Source organism: Coffea arabica, chromosome 7c, assembly GCF_036785885.1.
Source record: "Coffea arabica cultivar ET-39 chromosome 7c, Coffea Arabica ET-39 HiFi, whole genome shotgun sequence".
Lineage (NCBI taxonomy): Eukaryota > Viridiplantae > Streptophyta > Magnoliopsida > Gentianales > Rubiaceae > Coffea > Coffea arabica.
This window is the reverse complement of record NC_092322.1, coordinates 9,614,649-9,635,897: the sequence shown is the minus strand read 5'-3', so window position 1 is coordinate 9,635,897 and position 21,249 is coordinate 9,614,649. Positions and strand designations below refer to the sequence as shown.

Below are 21,249 nucleotides of genomic sequence, written 5' to 3'. Positions count from 1 at the left end.
AGGGACAATTTGCCGAGTAGATCGGGCAGTGCCAATTATCCTCAAAATCCAATGTCTTTCGCTCAAATTGGAAAATTTTTTATTTTTGTGAATTCAAATTTGTATCTCTCGATTTAGACCATAGATCGCTTGTAATTTTTCCATATGAGGGTCTTGATTGACTTCCTATCACTACAAGGCTCTTAATCTCTAATTGTCACACGTTCAACTCACTATCATCATAGTTGGCAATTGCTCAAAGATTGGCTGCAATTTTACTGTCGCAACCATGATATGAAAAGTTTATTCTTGCCGTCAAGCTTTTTTTTTTCATCTGTTGAGGAATTTAAAATACATTAACACAAGGACTCATGTTGAAAGCTACGGCTAGTAAAATACTACTAATCTCTTGCCAACTTGGCAAGAGTTCTCAAACTAATCCGGTTGGGTGATCCTGCCCTGGTCGCGACTTTCACCCTGTATTTGATTGAATGGGAGGTTGTTCCGAGTTCCTCACTCTATTTTGTCAAAGCATGGACTCGTGAATTTAAACTCCATTAATATCCCAACAGCTGGCCTGCCCTTATTGCTAACTGCCAAGAAGAACCTTTGGGTCTCGGGCTGGTGCTCATCCTCTTCTTCAATTTGTGTGTTGACCCCAATAAAAAGGGCCAAAAAAAAAAAAAGAGAAAACATTTTTTGTCCTACCAAAATTGAAGTCAAGTTAATCAGAACGGTTAACAAATCCCACAAATTATCCAATTAAATCTAGTAAACTTCATTCATTCTTTTTTTTTTTTTTTGTTTTTGTCACCATCATCTTCTCCCTCATTTTGAACCTTGAATTTTAACAAGGAGAAAAAAGTTAACATGGAGAAAAAAGTTCATGTCCACAGAGTAGTGTATTAGAAACTTCCAAGGCTCATAATTACAATTCCAATTTCCAACCCATATGACAGCTACCCTTGTGGTTCACCTAAATACTGTAAATCTTGATTTGTGAACTGGAATCTTTCCAAGTACAAATGTTGCACATTGAGTGACCAACAAAAAGAGGGTCCAAACCGCAGCAGCTTCTCTTTTGCTGGCTTTTTTTTTCCCCCCTTTTCACTTTGCCCTGCCGAATAAGAAACCTTTTGTTAAAGTCAATTACTCCTACAAAATCATCAACACAACAGATGCAGGATTCTCACTCAGTTTCGTTCAAAAAGTACTAGAACATCTTTTATTAATGTCATATACACACGTCTTTAGATCTTCTCTAATCCATTCCTCATCTGTTCACATTTTCTTTTTCTTTTAAACGAGTAATTGAATCTATGGGACCAATAGCAGCTGCGGGTCCTCATGTCTCTATCAAACACACTGAGGTTTTCATTTTGTACTAGTATAATCTTATATATATATATATATATATTTTTTTTTGATGCACATAATTTGGCACTAAATTCCTTGGAGCCTAGAATTTGTCAAGGGATTCTAGACAAGACGGTCCATCGCGGCTCTTGCCCTGAGGCCTATATACGTAGATACACCTTGATTAGGGTCTTTCTTAATAATAGTTCTTGGCGTAATTAGCAGATTATGGTTGGTTTATACTTACTGATAATAATTGCTTTGTTTGCTTAGAAATTCTACGCATTTGTTGATAATCGGTTTTTTCTTCCTCGAGCTAAAAAGAAAAGGCGTTTAGCAAATTTTGAAAGGAAGCTGCGTGGCCTTTGAAAGATTGTCCTGTCACTCCCAGCTAGGTTCAATCTTTGGCAGCTGAATCCCATCAACAAATAATAAGTGCTGGCCATAATTTGTTTCATCAAACCTTGTCTTGGTGTCTCCGAAAATATCATGCTGTTGGGAGGTGCCTTGACAGAATCGTGAGAATCTGGTGAGTCCTCTCTACGTGCACGTTTTCAGATTAGCAATATTTCTTTCCACTTTTGATGCTAGAGTACAACCCCAAAAAAAAAAAAATTTCTAGTGTAAAGGGTGATTATTCCTTGTGCTAATCTATTGTAAAGGAATTGTCTCTGCTTCTAAGAAAATTAATTATTATGCACGTTTTCCTTTGGCATGCTGGATGAATGGTAGCTATATCATTTTGCACGTGTGATATGTATTTAGATCTTAATGTATACATTGTTAATATAGAAAGATCAAAATTTTTCTTGATTTTTCTACAAAAGGAGGAAACTAAAATTAAAAGAAGAACAAAGAGTGGCAAGGAACTTCTCACACATCAATTCTCAATTCTTAGCCCCCCAAGGCTGCTTTAAGTAATTATATATTTCACGTGTTCTACACTTCAGTCATAAACGAAAAATGGTGTTTGCTTCACAGAAAATGACTCATCATGGTTTTTCAAGTCACAAAATTTGACAAACCCAGTCAATTCATATGCTCCATCTAACCTTGGATGTAACTCTCCATAATTATGACAAGGCTGTCCAGTAAAACCAGACCTTCCACGTACCCTCGGGAGCCAATTATGAAAGCAGCATCACTGACCAAATTCTGGGTTAACTCGAGCCAAGTGGCTTGATGAAGTGCGTTGAACTAGTCTAGTCACTAGTAATGAGGGTTCCTTTCCCCATTCCTCTTTTTCTTGAGAAAGTTGGGATGACTCGACTCTTGGTTTTTTGTGCCCGTGGACTAACTTCTATTATATTTATACCTCAAATGTGTCACCATCTTAAACTGAGATGCAAGACTCTTGCAGTCTACCGTCTGTCCGTCTCTATTAGAACGGATAGGGCATCAAAATCATCAATTCTAATTGGTTTTTGGAACTATTACAATCATTGACGTTCTTGTCTTAAACAGTTAAGGATTAAGAAGAATTAATGAAGATTTAAGGATTGAGGTGGATGAGCTCTGAATGTTCAATTTATCATTATTTGATGTTTTAGCTGAATTAATAATAGAATTTTTTTTTTTTTATGATGTACAATTTTTTTAGGTCCTACTAGGTAGGGGTGGCAATTTTCAACACGACCTGAAAACACGACACGAACCTAACACGAAATTAATGGGTTTGGGTTGAGGTTTTGGGAATTCGGGTCAGAATCGGGTTGGACCCGATGAACCCGAAAAGAAAACAGGTCGATTTCGGATCAACCCGTGGTGACCCGATATGACCCGTTTACGAATTAAAAATAATTTAATAAATATAAAAATAATTTTATCTAACTAACCTAAGTTATTCTTTTTTTCAAAGGCATTAATTACTTAATCATAAATGAATTTATTTAATTTGTGTGAAGTTGAAATTATTATATTTGGACAAATAATATATTATATTATTTTTTACTTTTATACTATTTTAATTTATTTTAGATTTTGTTTGGGATAAAACACTTTTACGGTGTTTAATTTATTTTAGATTTGGTTTGGAATTACTTATTTAAATTTTTATTTCTTGATTATGTAATTAGTTTTGTGAGAAATTGATTTTATTAGAAATTATAGTGATAAATTAATAAATTAAAATTAAGTTTCGGGTCATTTCGGGTCGACCCCGCCAACCCGTCAACCTGAAATTTTCGGGTTCGGGTCAGCATACCTGACCCGTCACGGGTTGGCGGGTCGGGTTCGAGTCAACAGATTTTCTGGCGGGTTGACCCGAACCCGACCCGTCAACCTGATTTGGACCCGAATTGCCACCCCTACTACTAGGGATGTAATTGAACGGAGCTGCTCGCAAGTAGATCAAAAACTTGACTCGAAATCGAGTTGATGCACCTCGATAAGCTAAATGAATGGAGTTCGGGCATTTAGAAACAATGCTCGAAGGCTCGTCGAGCCTTATCGAGCTTTTTAAATTTAATTATTTAATATATTATTATTATAAAATTACCTTTATACCCAAAAGAGTTGTTGAATTTATGAAATATTTTAAATCATATAAAAATTTTTGAAGGACAATAATGTCTTTTTACTAAAAAATTGTCTAAAAAATTATAATTTCTAACTCGACTTCGATAAGGCTCGCATTGACTCGAGCTCATGCGAGTCGAACTCGAGTTCTGCGAGCAAGCATTGAACTCGAGTTCGAGTTCCAATAATACTACTTGCTCGGGCTCTTGCATGTTGAGTCGAATGGAGTTCGAATATCTCCGTACTTGAATTCGATTCGATTCGATTACATTTCCAGGCCCTATAGCTTCATGTTGGAAACTGGACCAACCAGGGTTCGATTATGGTTCAAAGTTGATGGCCATACTAGCCTATACGTATTGCATCAAATACTTGGTCATCACATCACGGTATGGGTATAGCTTTTGACTCAACTGGTGGTTTAGGGATTCTGAAGTTGTTAGCTGGCAACTGATTAGTTCCTCTCAATTGAAATTTGCCAATATGGGCTTTCATTGGTAATTTTTTATTTTGAAGATTATGAGAGTAAATAGTGAATTATTTACACAAATTTATTTACTTTCATTTTTAACACATTTTTTTAACTATCTTTTTATCTCATATACATCATATTAAAAAAGTATTATAATATCTTTTCAAAAAAAAAAAATTTTTTTATTCCAAATCGTCTACCATCCAAACGCACTATGTTGTGTGATTTTGTTATAAGTTAATAAATCTGAAAATATGTTTCATACAAAATTTTCTAACTCGCGAGCCCCCTGAGGAATGAGTGCATGTGCATTTGTTTCTTTGATGAACACTTGATCATGTGACAAGATCTTTGTGTGAAATAAAATTGATGGCAAAAGTTTCACTTGAAGCAACTGGAAAAAGCCCAGATGAAGTTAACGTTGAAGGTGAGAATTGAAAAGTTAAAAGAGTAAAAAGAACCCTAAAAGGTAGTATGCTAAGATTGATATTCACGGATTCTTGTTTTCACTGAAGGGATCACGGGCTGGCTAGTATTGGTCTTTTTGATGTTGAACTTGGAGCGGTTAATCTGTCTAAATCGCCTCAAGACTAATCAATCAGTATTCGCATCCAATACCCATCGATCGATTTGTTAAAGTTATCTTATCTAGAATAATGAAATTCGAGAGGTTTGCCACTAAATCTTTTCATCAGTTTCTTTCAATCAAGGATATGACTCATATCCACTTTCACAAATATAGAACTATTCAGAAGAAGTAGCTGTCAACCGACTCTAGGATGAGCTTACGTGCATGCATGATAGATATGCCAATCAAAGAATTGAGTAAAAAGGCCAAAAAAATTTTTTTTTTTCAAAGAATTGAGTAACGTAATCTTTTTTTTTTTTCACTTCTTCTTCCTTTTTTTTTAAAAAAAAAAGAAAAAAGAAAAAGGGTGAAAAACCGACTTGGACAAGGTCGTATTTGTTTAGTTTGATGATACAGGCTACTTTGTGCTAAGTTAAGTGGTTTCATGTTCATTTTATATCTTTTACCATATTCTGGCAAAATTTGTGTGTAATTCTTTGAAATTTCTATAATGCTTATCGCTAGGTGTTGGTGCAGTTTTTCGGTTGGTGTTGATGAGTGTACAGCAAATTGTACACTTCTTTTTTTTTTTTTTTGGGTGTTAAAACAAGCTTTCTCTACTTGTCTAGACAACTCTTTGTAAAATGGAAAATAAGTTACTAGCAGTTTGGAGTGAAAAGGGTATGGAAATGAGTGAAAGGTTCAAAGAAATCAAAAGAGAACAAGCTTTTTTTCGAGCACTACCATCAAATGAGGGAGGAGTGAGAGAGTTTTTTTTTTTTAAAAAAAAAAAACAAGATTTTTTTTCCCCTCGAGCACAACCATCAAACTAGTTATGATGCTACTTTAAGAGCTATCCTAACTAGTTTGATGGCTCAACAGAGAGGAACTTTATCCTTCCAACAACCCTACTAAAAGATTTGGAAATTCGAGTTGATGATTTATACATAAATAAGAGTTCCTTCTACAAAAAAATAAATAAATACGTATTGAGGCTTAGTAATGATTAGATTTCTAAGCAGAAGGTTGAATTGAGAGATAAAATGTGAGCGATTATAAGTAAATAAAAGATCTTGGATTCAAAACTTTCTACTTTTTTTTTTTTTTTAAAAAAAGAAAGATTGCATTTCAAGAATTCACCAATTAGTCAATTACTAGCCCGTCTAGTATGTATCTCCATAATTGAGGGCCAAACTGTTCAGCAGTAGCAGGGAGGCCGACACACTTAATTTGCATATCACCGTGTGACACATAATTGCTGACTGCTCCGGCCTAATGATGAAGTGCTTTGATTGTGAGGGTAGTATCATCTCTGCTGTTAATTTGTTTAGAGATCTCATTAATTTCTATCAATTTCAAATCTAATGGAATGACCCCATAATAGCCTTCTGGACAGTGAATATCTATAAGATCTGAAGAGAAAGCATATATATATATAAACATCTCATAGAAACTAAAGATCTAAAAATCGATTGCACGATTTGTGAGAGGTCTCAATCAATCGTCGTGAAAGCCTTTAAGATCAGATACATGTTTATTTCCACGGGTGGATGTATGTGCAATCGACATCGCCATTTGCAGCATTTGACATCGCCAACTTTCTTGGGGTCCTCCCATTTTTGGTCATTGATCTTCGCCATGCTCCTTAATTGGAGCCCTTTAACAAAGCATGCATCTATAAACATTTAAATTTTTTTGGATGCTCATCCTTTTGATAATTTTTCTTTTATAGAAAACAAGAGCGATTTTATTGATGAGATTATTGAAAATCTTTTAGCACCATTTATTTGACAAAAGTCGGAAGGGAGTTCCAACTTTTACAAAGATAAATGTCCGATTTTACATCAACAATATCGTGCTCCAAAAAGCTAAACGAACATACTCAATTATCCGAGACAATAATGTCTTCATTACTTCTGATAAGTTTTGACAAATGAGGATGCAACCTTCCAAAATGTAACTTGCAATCATTGACGGCATGACGTATAGAAAGAAATTGAACGTCTTTGTGTTGATTTGATTAATTCCACACGTTTTTATACTCACAGGAATAGCCTTATTGACGTTTATCCCTCAACTGCCAAAATAATTGGGAGCAAATTCCAAATTGGAGTTCTTGTAAACAATCTCAAAGATAAGAGCGAGACTTGTATTTTGTCTTCATGACCCCATTGAATAACAGTCAACTGGTACGGGGCCAGATTCCGCAATTCGGCCAAGCTTTTAATAGCTTAAGCCAATACATATACATGCATATGCATACATCAAGAAGCTGGCAAAGCAGTTCTTCATAGTTGGTGAGAACAAGAGAGAAGAAAAAGACTATAAGTTATGCATCCTTGAGCTAGAAAATGGATGAATTCAAGCCGAAAAATGGTCCTCGCACATGCATGTTAGCTTCTGCCTTAAATACGTAACCAGAAAAAAAAAAAGAACGTTTATCCATGCAATTTCCAGAAGATCCCAATTGAAACTCGACACAGCATTTTACCTTAGATATATATAGCTTCTTTGATGTGGTCCTAATGAACACCCCAAGAAAAAAAAAATCAAGAAAAACTTTTTTCTTTTGTTTTGCAAGACAAATATTGATGGGTTGAAGTAGCCGGATGCTGGTTCATTTCACGTTAAATCATGCATTGAAAGACATCCCCAAGATTTTAAAATACAACCAATTACTTTCTCTTAAAGATTTTACATCTCACTTATATCCCCTAAATTTTTCATATAAATGTAAGTTTGTCTATCCAAATAAGTAATCTTTCTTGCTTCTGCTCCTTAAATATTAGTGGTAACTTACTATTAAAATCATGATAGGAGAGGAAAAAAATATTTATGAAGAAAATCAAACATAATAGCGTTCAAAACTAGTCAACTACAATATGGAAAAGAATATAAATAAGGTAAAAAGAAAATTTCAAAGTGCCCATGAGAATTTGGCAATACGAAATGAACAAGAGCCGGGCTTTTATGCTTATATCGCAGAGCTGGGCTTCTAAGACCCTTCTTATAGATTGGCTATTGACCGGAGCAAGTAAAACAGGCTTCTCTCTTGGATGTATTATTAACAAGCCCAAGAGACCCTTTTTTTTTTTTGGGTCCTTCGTAATTGCATTCTGTTTTTCCATAATTTAAAAATATGTTTTTGTACAATACTTAATATTGACAATTAGCATTTCAGTTTGGTTCAACCATTTTCAGTTTGGTGGAAAATTAGCATTTTTTTTGGCCAGCCAGGCTCTGTTTGGACTTTGGAATACTCAAATTCACGAATTCGCATGCAAGTGAAACACGCTTTGACGTTTTGTTTTCTGAAAACTCTTTTCGGTATCTCCGGCCTCCTCTGCAGTTTGCTTCTCTGATGATCTGATCAAGAAAAGGTACTTTTTTCTGTTGTCCATTCTACTGTTTCAGTTTCCCTCTACTAATTCAAGATATGTTGGTGCATCGATAATTTGCCTTCTAAGCTGATGCATGCCAAGCGAATTTATTCGTGCAAAATAATCTCATGTCCACTTATCTTTTGGTTCGGGATGTTTTGAATTTCGTCTGGGATTCGGATATTTGTTATTATTAAGAAGACTTTCAGTTGTTACCCTGGGACTGCCATCTACCTCTGCCTATCCAGTTGACTAAAATTAAGAAATAATTATAATAAAGTCATGTTTTTCGGTAGTGACATGTATCAGCTCATTGAGTAATGGCTCTTGCAGCATTTCTGATTAATGCAGTTTTTTGGAACTTTTCTTGAAGTGAAAACTTCGTACCACTCAGGCGTAAAAATGATGAGTAGTTCTCCAATATAGCCAAAGTAGACTTGTGCTTTTCCCTTTTTGGTTTGATTTAGCGCCTGAGTTTTATTTTCCTCTAGTTCTTTATTATTGTAAACTGGTTATTTTGTATTGGTTGTACCAAGGATGAATTACAAAGTTATAATTTAGTGATTTACAAGTGAGAATATGTAAATATGGACCAAAGGTTAGTGGGATTTGAGTTCAAGCCATATGAATATCTTCGGAATGAGATTCCTACAAATTTCTTTTTGGATTAGTCGCTTAGATATCGTGGTTAGGGGATAGTCCTGGTTATTAAAGATCTCATCTAAAACTTACTGTAGCTTGCCAAACCAAAGCTAGGAGAAAATATTTCTTACTTGGCTAACTCAGATAAGTCGAATTTTTGTTTTGTCTATGCAGTGTGGCATCTTGGAAGTTATTACAATTTAGTTTGAACTGTGTTTTTGTGTGTGACAATCAACATGTATAGGGTAATGATATGAGATTTGTCAGTCCTCTGTTGAGGGGAACCATATTCTGCTAGTACTAATTGAACGCTAATCCAATTGGAAAAAAAAAAAAACCATCAAACGCAAAATCCAATTCAAAATCTTCATAATTGTTACTAATTGTGGAAGGAATTCCGGGACAAATCTCACCAAATGAAGTCAGTGGGATTCCAACACCATTGAAACTGAAGCATCTGATGAGAAGAACACATTTGTGATATCTTAATCTGATCAAACCAAATCCAACCTTCTAGTTGAGCTCAAACTGCCACTGCACAAAATGCTTTTTCATTTCCTAATATTTCTTTCCCTTTGCCTCTATGTAATCAGCCATCGTCAACTGAAGACTTTGATAGTGAATGTATCAGTTTCGTTCTATAAGTCGACTTTTGATGTCAGTACACGAACAACCGTTTGGCCCAGGATTCAGGAGTTCACACAAGTTTCAGCCATAGCACCATCCAAGCACAATGGGCACACAACTAACATAAGACTCTCCATGTATCCTCCGTACATATAAACGAAATTGCAGTGGCAATAGTGGAATCCAAAAATATGTACTTGTAATGTTTGTGTAGGGCCTAAGGAGTAACAGTAGTGTCACTATTTCATTTCAAATTTCTGACTAAATAATCTTCAATCACTGACTGATCCTTAGAGAAGTTATCTTTTGATGCTCAGTAAGAAGAAACCCAGGTTATTTGATGCCTAGATGATGGTTTCTTTTCCAAGGAATAAACCGAAATCAAAATGCCACTGAATGTTGAAGATAATACACCATTGAACAATTATGTTGAGTAAGATGGAATATAAGTTGTCTGACTTTTGGTCATTCATTCATTCATCTACAGCTTATGGATGTGATTGATTTCATAGTGTTACAGAACTTCATGCAAGTATGAGAAACATGACTTCCTTTCAGTTTTCACTGGTCTAGCTGCATGTGTATCCTGCTTGGCAGTTATTATGCAGAGCATAAGTCTGCCAAATTACAAAGTATGACAATCTCCTGTAGTCTTTGTTTAGTTGTTGAGGTCAGAGACTGATCTCCAGCATAGTCTCAATAATTGGATGACAGATATATGCCGAAACGCTGTCTCATCATATTTTACTGCTATTCTTTTGGATGTCTTAAGGTATTGTACCTTATCCAATTTCCTTGGTGCATAAAGATAAGTGAATTTGCTCAGTTGTTTCAAATGATTGTATGTGGAGTTGTTTAGTTTTTAGAATTTAATTCACTTTTCAGCATGTAGGAATTGAATGGAAATAGTTTCTTGGTTTGGTCTTTATTGTATCTTCTTGATAGTTGATACTCAATAAGCTAAAACCTGAGACTTATTTGAGAGCTATATAACTATGACATACTGTAAGCATCAAATACTTGTCAACTTACTAGAGGATTTTGAGGTGATACACACACACACACACACATATATATATATCTTTCTCTAATGTAAAATGCAATCTTCACCACAATAGACATGTTTTACCAGTGAAATATTATCCCAGTAATCTGTCATAGGCCACAATCACCCTTTACTTGAAGCTTATTCTGGTGCATGGATATTTTTACCTGAACCAATTCATAACGTATATTCTGCATTCATAATATTTTCTCAATGAAATCATTTAGGCGAGCTTGATCATATTTGCCATGCATGTGCTATATGCAGTTCATATTATGTGTTTTCTTCAAGAGATCAAGAACTTGGTCGACAAGTACAAGGGGTCCTGCATCATGGGCTACTCAAATATTATTCTCAAATTTTTTCATCTATACAACAACCCCCTATTCAATTACTATATGAGTTGAGCTTTTGGATAGTGATTTTGGTCTCTTGTTTAACTGATTTGTAAGTCTATTGGGGTTGTGTTCTCTGTCTTTTGAGTATTTGCAGAGACGCACTGAATTGGTGAATGTTGTTGAGAATCTTGAGGACGCTTTCCAATTATTATATTTTCTGGTCCATTGTTGGTTAGTTTAAGAGTTTAATACAAAACATTCTTCTTCTACTATTTAGTATTTTTCTCCAATAGGTTTTAGTGCTTGAAACCTTTGCAAGTCTTTCATTCCTTAAGTTTTCTGCAGATCTTTGTCCTTGATTGCAGCAACAGCATATTGCTTGTCTTTGCAACTCCAGACAGATAGAACCTTTAGAGGATGAACCCTGAGATGGTCATACATAACGGTGGATGCCACTGCAAAAGTGTACGATGGCGAGTCCAAGCACCAGCCAGCATTGTTGTCTGGCAGTGCAACTGCTCTGATTGCTCCATGAGAGGGAATACTCACTTTATCGTCCCTTCTATAAGATTTGAGCTTCTTGGAGATTCCAAACAGTTTCTTACAACCTACACCTTTGGCACTCACACTGCTAAACACACTTTTTGCAAGATTTGTGGCATAACCTCCTTCTATGTGCCTCGATCTAATCCAGATGGTATAGCAGTTACATTTCGTTGTGTGGACCCTGGAACGCTAAACCATGTTGAGATCAAGCAAATTGATGGTAGGAATTGGGAGGATTCCGTTAGTCAAACTGGCATTGCCGCTTGTTCCAAAGTTTTGGATAAGGAGTCGAAGTGAATGCCTTCTAGACCATCCAGTTTGATGATTTGTGAAACTTCCGCCGAAGATCAAACATTGACTTATGCAAAGTTATTAGTATTGCATTGCGTTTTATGTTATTTGCTAATTGCCAATGGAAAAGAAAAAAAAAAAAGAAGAGCTGCCATTTATAGCCTTTTTGGTTGAATTTTCAATCAAATTTTTTACGTTTTTGTTCTTCTTCGTTTTGCAAAGGAGAATGAGGTTTCTACTTTCTAGACATTCTATGTAAATGTATATATCATTTTCCCTTTTTCCCTCATGTTTTTATAAGACACGAAGAAAGAGTATAAAATTGCATCAGTTGGATATGATGATCCTAAGTATATTGCAAGCTTAAAGCCTTAAAATTTGCATAATTAGGATATGAAGTTAGACATGGTTAAAGTATGAAAGAAAAGTTACACATAGTTAAAAGTATGAAAGAAAAGCTACATGTCCTAAGTATGCTACAAGCTTAAAGCCTTAAGCCAAATAAAATTTTTTTTTTTTTTTTTTGTGGCTACTTAATTTGCACCAATTTAGTATTTGATCATCACAATGCGTTTCCTATATATTCTCATTTCCTAAAGTTTCCGGGCAAATACCTCTTGCTTAAATTTTCCTTTCTTTGTTTTTTTTTTTCTATGGCACTTGACTTTTTCCTCTCATGTTTCTCTGCAATTTCGATGATTATCTTTTCTTTTATTTGCTAATTTCTTTATATTAGGAGCTGGGGACTTGGGATCATGCATTCCTTTTATATATGCAAATTTCTTGCTCATGATTAAACTTTTTGTTGGCAACTCACAACTTATTTTTCAAAAGTCTTCTAATCTTTTGGCATTTATTTAATTCTTCTCATTAAAGAATAAATCTTGCATTTCTTTCATTTTGCCTATTGGCTTTAGTTGGTGATTTGGCCAAACCTCAAGATCCAATTAAATGCCCGGGATATTAAAGGGGTCTGACTCTGAGGAGCCCTACTCTCACCTTTTGACTGATGCCAAGACCAAACTTCTAAGTGCAATGCACTCGTCCCTTTGTAAAATTCTCAGGAACAAGATGTTCCCGTTTGGCGATATCACCAGGTGGAATTGGTATTTGATCAAATGTTTTGGTAATTAAATTAAAGCTGCAATTACTCTTCTTAAGTCCCTGCTTAAATCATAAAGAGGACATGTTTAACTTGAAAAGTCAGCAAAATACATAAATAAAAAATATCTTAAAAGACACTTCTATTTCCTGATGAGCTTGCTCAAACACTAATAATAAAGGATATATAGTACTCAGCCATCTAGTCGAGGACACAAGTATTTTAGAAAAGGGAAACGTTTTACAGCTTTACCCGCAGGCAAGAAAAATGCTTGGTGCAATTCCACATCATATACAATTCCATTCTGCAATATTTTCTGGCATTAAAGCCAAGGCTCTACAAACAGGACAAGTATTCTGCTTCAGAAGCCACGTTTTCAAGCAATCTGCATGAAACTCGTGCGGGCAATAATAATAGAGAATTGCAACCTTGCCTTGGTTCTCAAATGCAGCCTGCGAGATTTAACGGGGCCAAATTAGATGATACGCAGCTTTTATAAAGGTTGCAGAATAAATTGTTACGCACCATGCAGATACCGCAAATTTGTTCACTATAATCCAAGCTGGCCGATGACTTCTTCAACTTACAGGTAGCTGTAGATGGAGCACAATTCCGAGTAACCAATCGCTTCATTATTGTTTCCTCTGACAGAGCCGCTTTTTCTTCCTCAATCATTGACCTCTCGTACCTGTCACAGTACTTGCCGCAATAGAATATGGATAACCAATGTGATATTCAATGGCGGATTTGAGGCAGTATGACCGTCCCTGCACGGTTAAGGGTCAAGATTTGCCCTTAAAATTTTATGCGGCTGAGATTACATCATGTAACTCGATTTTCGCGTCAAGTGTGGGCTCACCACTATCTGTTGTGAAAATACATCCTGTGAAAAAAAAGTTATACGATGTACAAAAAAAGTTACGTGCAGTTGATAATAACCAAAATTGCCCGGAACGGTTGCAGGTGCAACCGTCTGTGCCCCGAGTCCTTCAATGGCACTTCATTACCTCATCCGTCAAGCGATCATAATCATGTCGCAGAGCCCGACGAGCTCTCCGATCAGCTACAGCAAGTGTCATGCATGGGAGTAACAGGAAGCACACCAATATTCTCAAAAAAAATAATCCACGTCATCCTGTAATGAGAAAATATAAAATCAAATCAAATCAAATCAGTGTATGTTACCCAGACTCGGCTTTGCAAGTCCTGCTGACCACAGCTACTCCAGTGCAAAATGAAGAGCTAGATACACATATTGGTGAATAGTCCGAGTAGAATAGAAATCAGTCTAGGGGTGGGAATGAATTGAGTAGCTCGTGAGCAGCGGCTCAGTTAAATGCCTGAACCCTTTCTCGAGTTGAGTTCAAACCTCAAGGTATTCACCTTGAAAGCTCGTCAAGATTTTCTCACACACACACACATTTACAATACTGAAATCACCAAAATCTCCATTAATACTAGGGCCAATTATTGTTCAGGAACTCGAGCTCAACTTGAGTTTGAGCCCAATCTGAGCTTGCTTTGCTTTCTCTCAGCTTGAGCTCCTTAAAATTTATCTGAGTTGAGCTCGAGTGTATAAATGTATTAAATATGCCTGAGCTCGAGCTCAAATAAATATTTTCAAGCCCGAACTCGAGTATACCAGCATTCAGGCTCGACTCGTTGTAAACCCTAAATCAGTCTCAACAATCACTACAGCAACATGGAACAACCTCTTTCCCTAATTGATTATTTCGTGTCAGAAGCATCATGGAAGATATAGGATCACAAAAAATCCGCGGCAGATCATAACCTCCGAGTAAGTAGAATTGCCTGTATTTTTATGCCCTAGGTAGTCCGAACCTTCCACCATGGTTTGCAACTCTGCAGTGCCTTTTGCACAATCACCTGAAAGAGAACCATAGTAGTGTCTAATTAGTTCCCTAAAACATTACTACTCAGAAATAGCTAGCCATCTACTTGCTTCCATCCATCAACCAAATCTTGAAGGACGGGCAAACTGGACTAAAAAGACTAACCCAAAATTGTTTCTTGAACATCAGAATTCCATTCAATAGTAGAGCCAATAGCCACCTTACAGCCATCCTGCACTGCCACATTATGTACACCATTGATTACTGAATTTGAGGTTCCTGAACTATTACCAACATCAAAGTTACTGGTCACAATTCTATTGATCCTCTTAACTGAACTCTGACCAACACTGGGCATCTGATTGATCATGTTGTGATTTCTTGCCTCATTGTCAGATTCAATACCATGACCTGAATTCCATAGAATTTTAAAGCATAAAGATTACATTACATTACGAAGAATTTCATATTGGAAATGTTGTCATGGCAAGAGTAATTTAGCACATTCGTTACAAGAATACCCACAAGTAAAACAAGGAAGCAATAATTTTCCATTATGACTGAAGGTTCAAACAACAAATTCTGTCAACAATATCTTCAGTTTAAAATATCAACTCTGAACAAACATAAAGGTATCAAGTTGAGCCCATGAGAGAAAAACACAAAAAGATGTACAATGGCCCAAGGGTTATTGCATTGATAACAACTGCCATAAAAATGTGGTACTTTTTGTACAGACTAGGCTTAATTGTGAGATCAAAGTGTTCTTAGGCAAACTTGAACAATTTAATTAAGTTTGGGATAGCATATTTAATGCTGTATTTCATTTTCAATTTGGAGAGACTAAATATTCCAATCGGCATAAAAAAGGTAAGGAACCAATGCCCCGTTTCATGTCGGTAAAATAACCTGTATGCCAGTAAAGAGCGACTGTAATAAGACTTGCAAAATTCTACGAACATTAAGATATTATTAAGATCAACATCAAATTTATAAATTTTCATTGTAGAACCGTAACATGGTGACAGCGAGATCGGGAGTTCAACAAAAAATCGTCCTCGACAACAAATTCATTAGTGACAATATCTGGAAGCTTCGAGGTATTTCTGTTCTCACTTGCTTCAATTCAGTGGCACAAAATGTAGACTAGGCGTATCTATGAGATTAAAGCACTCTTTGGAAATTTTAAACGAATCAATTAAGCTCAAGTCAATAAATCATATTTGATTTTGAATTGCATTTTCATTTTGGTGATGAGGTATTTAATCGGCACAAGGGGCAAGTAATCCACGCATATTTCATGTAACCCGGTAACCGGTCCCTTGATTTTACTTTTCACTTCAATTGACTGAAAAAATTGAAAAAAGAACAACAAAAAATATACAAATTGGTGGAACGGTGGGGCTGTGTTTGTCTTTTTCTTCCTTTCTGCAACCGGTTCAGTCAATACTCCGTCACAAAGGCTGTACGCCTAGAGCCCAAAATTCGCTGAGGACACGAGCAAGCGTGAGCGAATTTGGAAGTCGCTAGAAAGGCAAGCCCCATATGTTCATATATATATATATATATATATCGGGAGGATTTTAAATTAAAATTAAGGCTTCAGGAAATTGCCCGGGGAGTGACTGAGAGAAGCAGAGATTGAGAATCCAGGACCAGATGGCAACCAAGGGACGGAGACGCGAAAACATCATTCTGATTCAGCTGCAGCTGCAGATAATCCAACTCAAAGTAATCCTCCACGTCTAGCTTATTGATAATTTAGAGCAATTTGATTGTGGAATAAAAAAGTTTTTTTGTCAAATATTGATTGTTGAATAAAATATTTTTTTTGTCAAATTCTCTTGAGATCTTGTGATTTTATACCCCTAGCAGTACATTGTGGCTATGGTGGATTGTAATCTACTTTAACAACCACTTTCGGTCTTATCTACCTTATGATTTTATCCGGTTACTAGTGATTTTCTCTAGCAGAACTTCAATCTTATCTGTCTCATAATTAACCAGTAAAGAGCCCAATATGCAAGTCAGGAATCCAACTCTGATCCAAAAACTTAAACTGTTAGGTCTTGGGTTCTTACTTACATATTAACCACTCTTTATCCATCTCTCGGACCAATGTGGGACATAATCCTTTACTCATAAACCTAACAAAAAAGATGTAGACTGATCAAATAACCTTTCCAAGCGTAGGTGAAATCATAGCATAGCGTTTTCTTTCATCCTCTCTTTAGGTAGAGGCGCTTTTCTCTCTCTTAGGAAGAGAGCCTGTTCCCCTTTGGTGGGAACTTCTAGCTTTTCGAGTTTTTTGAACTTTCAAGCAAAAACTAAGCCTTTCACAAACTTTGAATCTTCCCTAAATTCCAAGGTTGTCTGAAAGTGAGAATTCAGTAATCTAGCATCCAATGCTCATACAGATCAGCATTCATTAAGAAGGTGTCTTTACGGAAGACTAGCACTTTACTGGACCTAGGGGATTTAGATGAAGGAATTGTGGAATGCCAGGGGAGTGTTATAGGGAGAATAAGAGGCGAGAAGGTAGCTAATTTTACAGGTGTGAAAAATTTTGCCACGGTTGCTTGGAACTACCCTAAAGGACTTAAGATAATTGAACTGGGACCAAATCAGTTCCAGTTTACCATACCTGACCCTAAGGATAAGGAACGAATTCTAATGGGTGGTCCCTGGATAATAGACAACCAGATTTTAGTCCTCAGAAACTGAGAGGTGGGTATTGAAGATGATGTAGAAGCGTTTAACAGAGCTCCAATTTGGGTGCAAGTTTGGAACCTTCCCATACATTGCCTGTCTAAGGCTGTAGAGAAGAAGGTAGGATCAATATTTGATGAGGTGAGGGATGTCTTAATTCCACAGACAGGAGGAAAGGAAGGTAAATACAGGAAATTATTGGTGATGATGAACATAAATCAACCTCTCTTGAGAGGAACCACAGTGCATATAAATGGAGTGGATAAATGGTTGTCGTTTAAATATGAGAAGTGTCTAGACTTTTGCTACAGCTGTGGCATTATTGGGCATAGTGAAAAAAATTGTAAGGATCCAGTGGTAGTGCAAAAAGGACAATACCAGAATCAGTTTGGTCCGTGGATGAGGGTGTTAGGAGGGAGAGGATCCCCTAAAAAAGACAGTAGTCCTAAAATATGGACACCTCATAAGCAGGTGTGGAAGGTTAGGAATGGTAAGATGATCAGGATAGAGGAAATCACGAATTTAGGGATAGGATTAAGCATAGTTGTCAAAATCGCGATCCGGATCGTAGGATCGTACGATCCTACGATCCGGATAACCAAAATCGATTCGGATCGTATTCAGAGTCGCAAATCATATTAATCTCTGTAGGTCACGATCTTACGATCCGGATAACCAAAATCGATTCGGATCGTATTTAGAGTCGCAAATCATATTAATCTCTGTAGGATTGCATACAATCGTAGCAGGATCGTGTAGGATCGGTAGGATCGTACGATCCTATAATTTTTTTGTAAATTTGTGAAATACGAAGCTCCATTTTGCAAGTAAATGAAAATATTTGTGGTATATTTGTAATTTATCAAAGAATTGCAGCCTTTAATTGCAATTAAGAGCTTTTGGTAGGATCTTACGATCCTACCATCCGATCCTGTGAAACTAAAATCGATCCTATGTAGGATCCCGATTTTACAAACCTTGGGATTAAGTCCTAGGCAGCTTCCAGGTTTGAATAGGGAGAGTGAAAATCTGACTAACGTCTTGCAAACACAAGTGATAGAGTAGACAAACTTACAGTTGTTAGACAGGGGGAAGGTAGGTAGGAAAAATCCAAATGGGAACGTGGAGAGACTGATGGAGGAGGAGCAAATACAGGGGAATGAGAGTTACTGCAAGATAGGAAAGAAGGAAGTAAGTGGGGTAGAAGGCAGTGAAGATAATAATGAAGGAGTTTTAGGTCCTGTAGAGATGAATGAGGCTCTAGAAGATCACAGGGGAATGAGGGACCTTAGAGATGATAGGATAGGAGGCTTAGAGGGAGGAGTAAGAGAGAGGAGCAAAAGAGTGAAGGACTTATGAGGATGGAAACTGATGAGTTGAATGACAAAGAAAACCAAGTAGGGTCCAAAAGAGAAGGGAAGAGATTCAGAAGAGTGAATCCAGGGGCTAGAGGAAGTAAAGCCCCGCTAAAGGAGATTAATGGGATAAAAAGGAAGTTTCAACTTAGAGATGAAATGATGGAAAAAGCAGAAGGACAGGATCATACAGGAAAAAAATATAAAGGAGAACAGGTTGTTGAGGTCTGCGTTGAGTCACAGAATGGAGAAGGGATCAGCCCTCACTGGTCCCCAAAGGACCAATGAGAGCTATGGTGTGGAATTGCCAAGGAGCAGGGAGCCCCTTGACAATTTCCCACTTGAAGGAGGTGAAGAACCTTCTCTCCCTAAATGTGGTGTTTTTGAGTGAAACTAAGAACAAGGCTAAGTGCATGGAGAAGATTAAAAAAAATTCTACACTTTGATAACTGTTTTGTGGTTGAAGCTATGAATAAAGCTGGGGGCATAATTGTATTCTGGAATAAGGAGATCAAGATCAAAGAAATAAAAAGCTCAACATTCACTATTGAAGTGCTAATTGAGGATGAAGAAGTAAATCAGGAGTGGTGGCTGATAGGAATTTATGCAAGTTGTGACAGCCAGATAAGGAAAGGACAGTGGGAAGTTATTAGCAGAAGGAAAGAGTTGTGGGGTGAAAACTGGATTATTTTGGGGGACTTTAATAACTTATGTTCTAATGAGGAGAAATGGGGAGGCAGACATAGAAAGGAGTGGAGCTTTTATGATTTCAAAAACTTTATACATGAGAATGGAATGATATATATTGGCTTTGAAAGGAATCCATGGACATGGAGTAATCAGTAGCAGAATGGAGAAATTAAGCAAAAATTAGATAGAGGGTTATGCAGTGTAGGCTGGAATAATATCTTTGACCGTCCTAAGTGCACTCACGTAGACAGCCTAGCTTATGACCATTGTATATTAGTTTTGGACACAATACCTAGAAATAGGAGGAAGAAAAGGAAATTCTTCTTTGACAAAAGATGGATTTAGAAAGCAGGTATTAGAGAAGTTATCAAGAAAGCTTGGGAGGAGGATATAAGGGGATCTAGAATGTTTAGACTAGTTAAAAAAATCAGGAGCTGTAGAGTAGCATCATTAAAGTGGAGAAATGATTTTGTTGAGAATTCTAGGAAATGCATTCAACACCTTAAACTTTAACTTACCAATGAGAAAAGCTCAGAGGTGGAGGGCAGAAAGGGTAGAGTTGCAGTTTTGAAGAACAAGCTAGTGGTAGCCTATAAAAAGGAGGAGCAATACTGGAGTCAGAAATCTAGATTAAGTTGGCTACACGAGGGAGATAAGAATACTAAGTATTTCCATGAGGTGGTTAAAGAAAGAAGGAAAAAGAATAAGATAGGGAATTTGCAGAGAGAGGATGGTTCGTGGACCACTAATGACCAGGAGATAGCACATGAGATTGCAGCATACTATAAGCAGCTCTTTAAATCTTCTAGGATAGATTGTTTGGATGATATGCTGGATGGTATTCCTAGAACCATTATTGACCAGATCAATAGGAACCTTACTAGACTTGTGGAGGAAAGTGAAATAAAGGTAGCTTTCTTTTCTATGAATCTTGATGGGATGACACCACTCTTCTTCCAAAAATTTTGACCTATCATTAAAGATGAGGTGGTTAAAGCAGTCAAAACTTTTTTCCATTATGGTCGTATGCTAAAATCTTTGAACGATACCATCATTTCTCTCATCCCTAAAGTGAACTTACCCACTAACATGAAACAGTACAGGCCTATCAGCCTGTGTAATGTTTTGTACAAAGCCATCTCTAAGATCCTAGCTAACAAACTCAAACCAGTCCTTGAACTTTGCATCAGTAAAAATCAATCTGTTTTTATACCAAACAGACAGATTCTGGATAATATCATTATCTCCTATGAATGCCTGCATTTTCTTAAAAGTAAGAGGCAAGGTAAGGAGGGATTTATTGTCATAAAATTAGATATGTCTAAAGCTTATGATGGGTTGAGTGTGGGTATTTGAAAGCAGTTATGAAAAAAATGGGTTTCAATTTGATGTGGATAGAATGGATAATGAGCTGTCTAGATTCAGTTTCTTACTCTTTCAATATCAATGGAGAAACTAAAGAATATGTGGTCCCAACAAGAGGTATCAGGCAAGGTGATCATTTGTCACTTTACCTCTTTTTGTTGTGTTCTGAAAACTTATCTAATTTGCTAAGGAAAGCAGAAGGTCAAGGATTATTAAGTGGGCTAAAGATCAGTAGAAATGGACCAGCCATTACCCATCTGTTCTTTGTTGATGACACACTCATCTTCTGCAAAGTAGTGAAGGAAGAAGCAAGGATATTAAAGGACATTTTGGTACAATATGAGAGAGGATCTGGTCAGGCGATTAATTTGGAGAAATCCTCCATCTACTTCAGTAAGAACACCAAGAATAAGG

General features: G+C 36.6%; 1 protein-coding gene across 1 annotated transcript; it reads left to right on the top strand.

The window, feature by feature from the left end:
- The first annotated feature begins 8,092 nt into the window (after window positions 1–8,092).
- On the top strand, window positions 8,093–11,948 carry LOC140010157 (uncharacterized). The gene is made up of 2 exons (XM_072056626.1): window positions 8,093–8,272; window positions 11,270–11,948. The coding sequence occupies exon 2, from the start codon at window positions 11,342–11,344 to the stop codon at window positions 11,765–11,767; it is 426 nt and encodes a 141-aa protein (XP_071912727.1). The 5' UTR covers window positions 8,093–8,272; window positions 11,270–11,341; the 3' UTR covers window positions 11,768–11,948.
- Window positions 11,949–21,249: the final 9,301 nt, after the last annotated feature.

Coding starts and splice junctions, on each gene's coding strand:
- LOC140010157 (XM_072056626.1), top strand. CDS start 11,342: ATGAACCCTGAGATGGTCATACATAACGGTGGATGCCACTGCAAAAGT.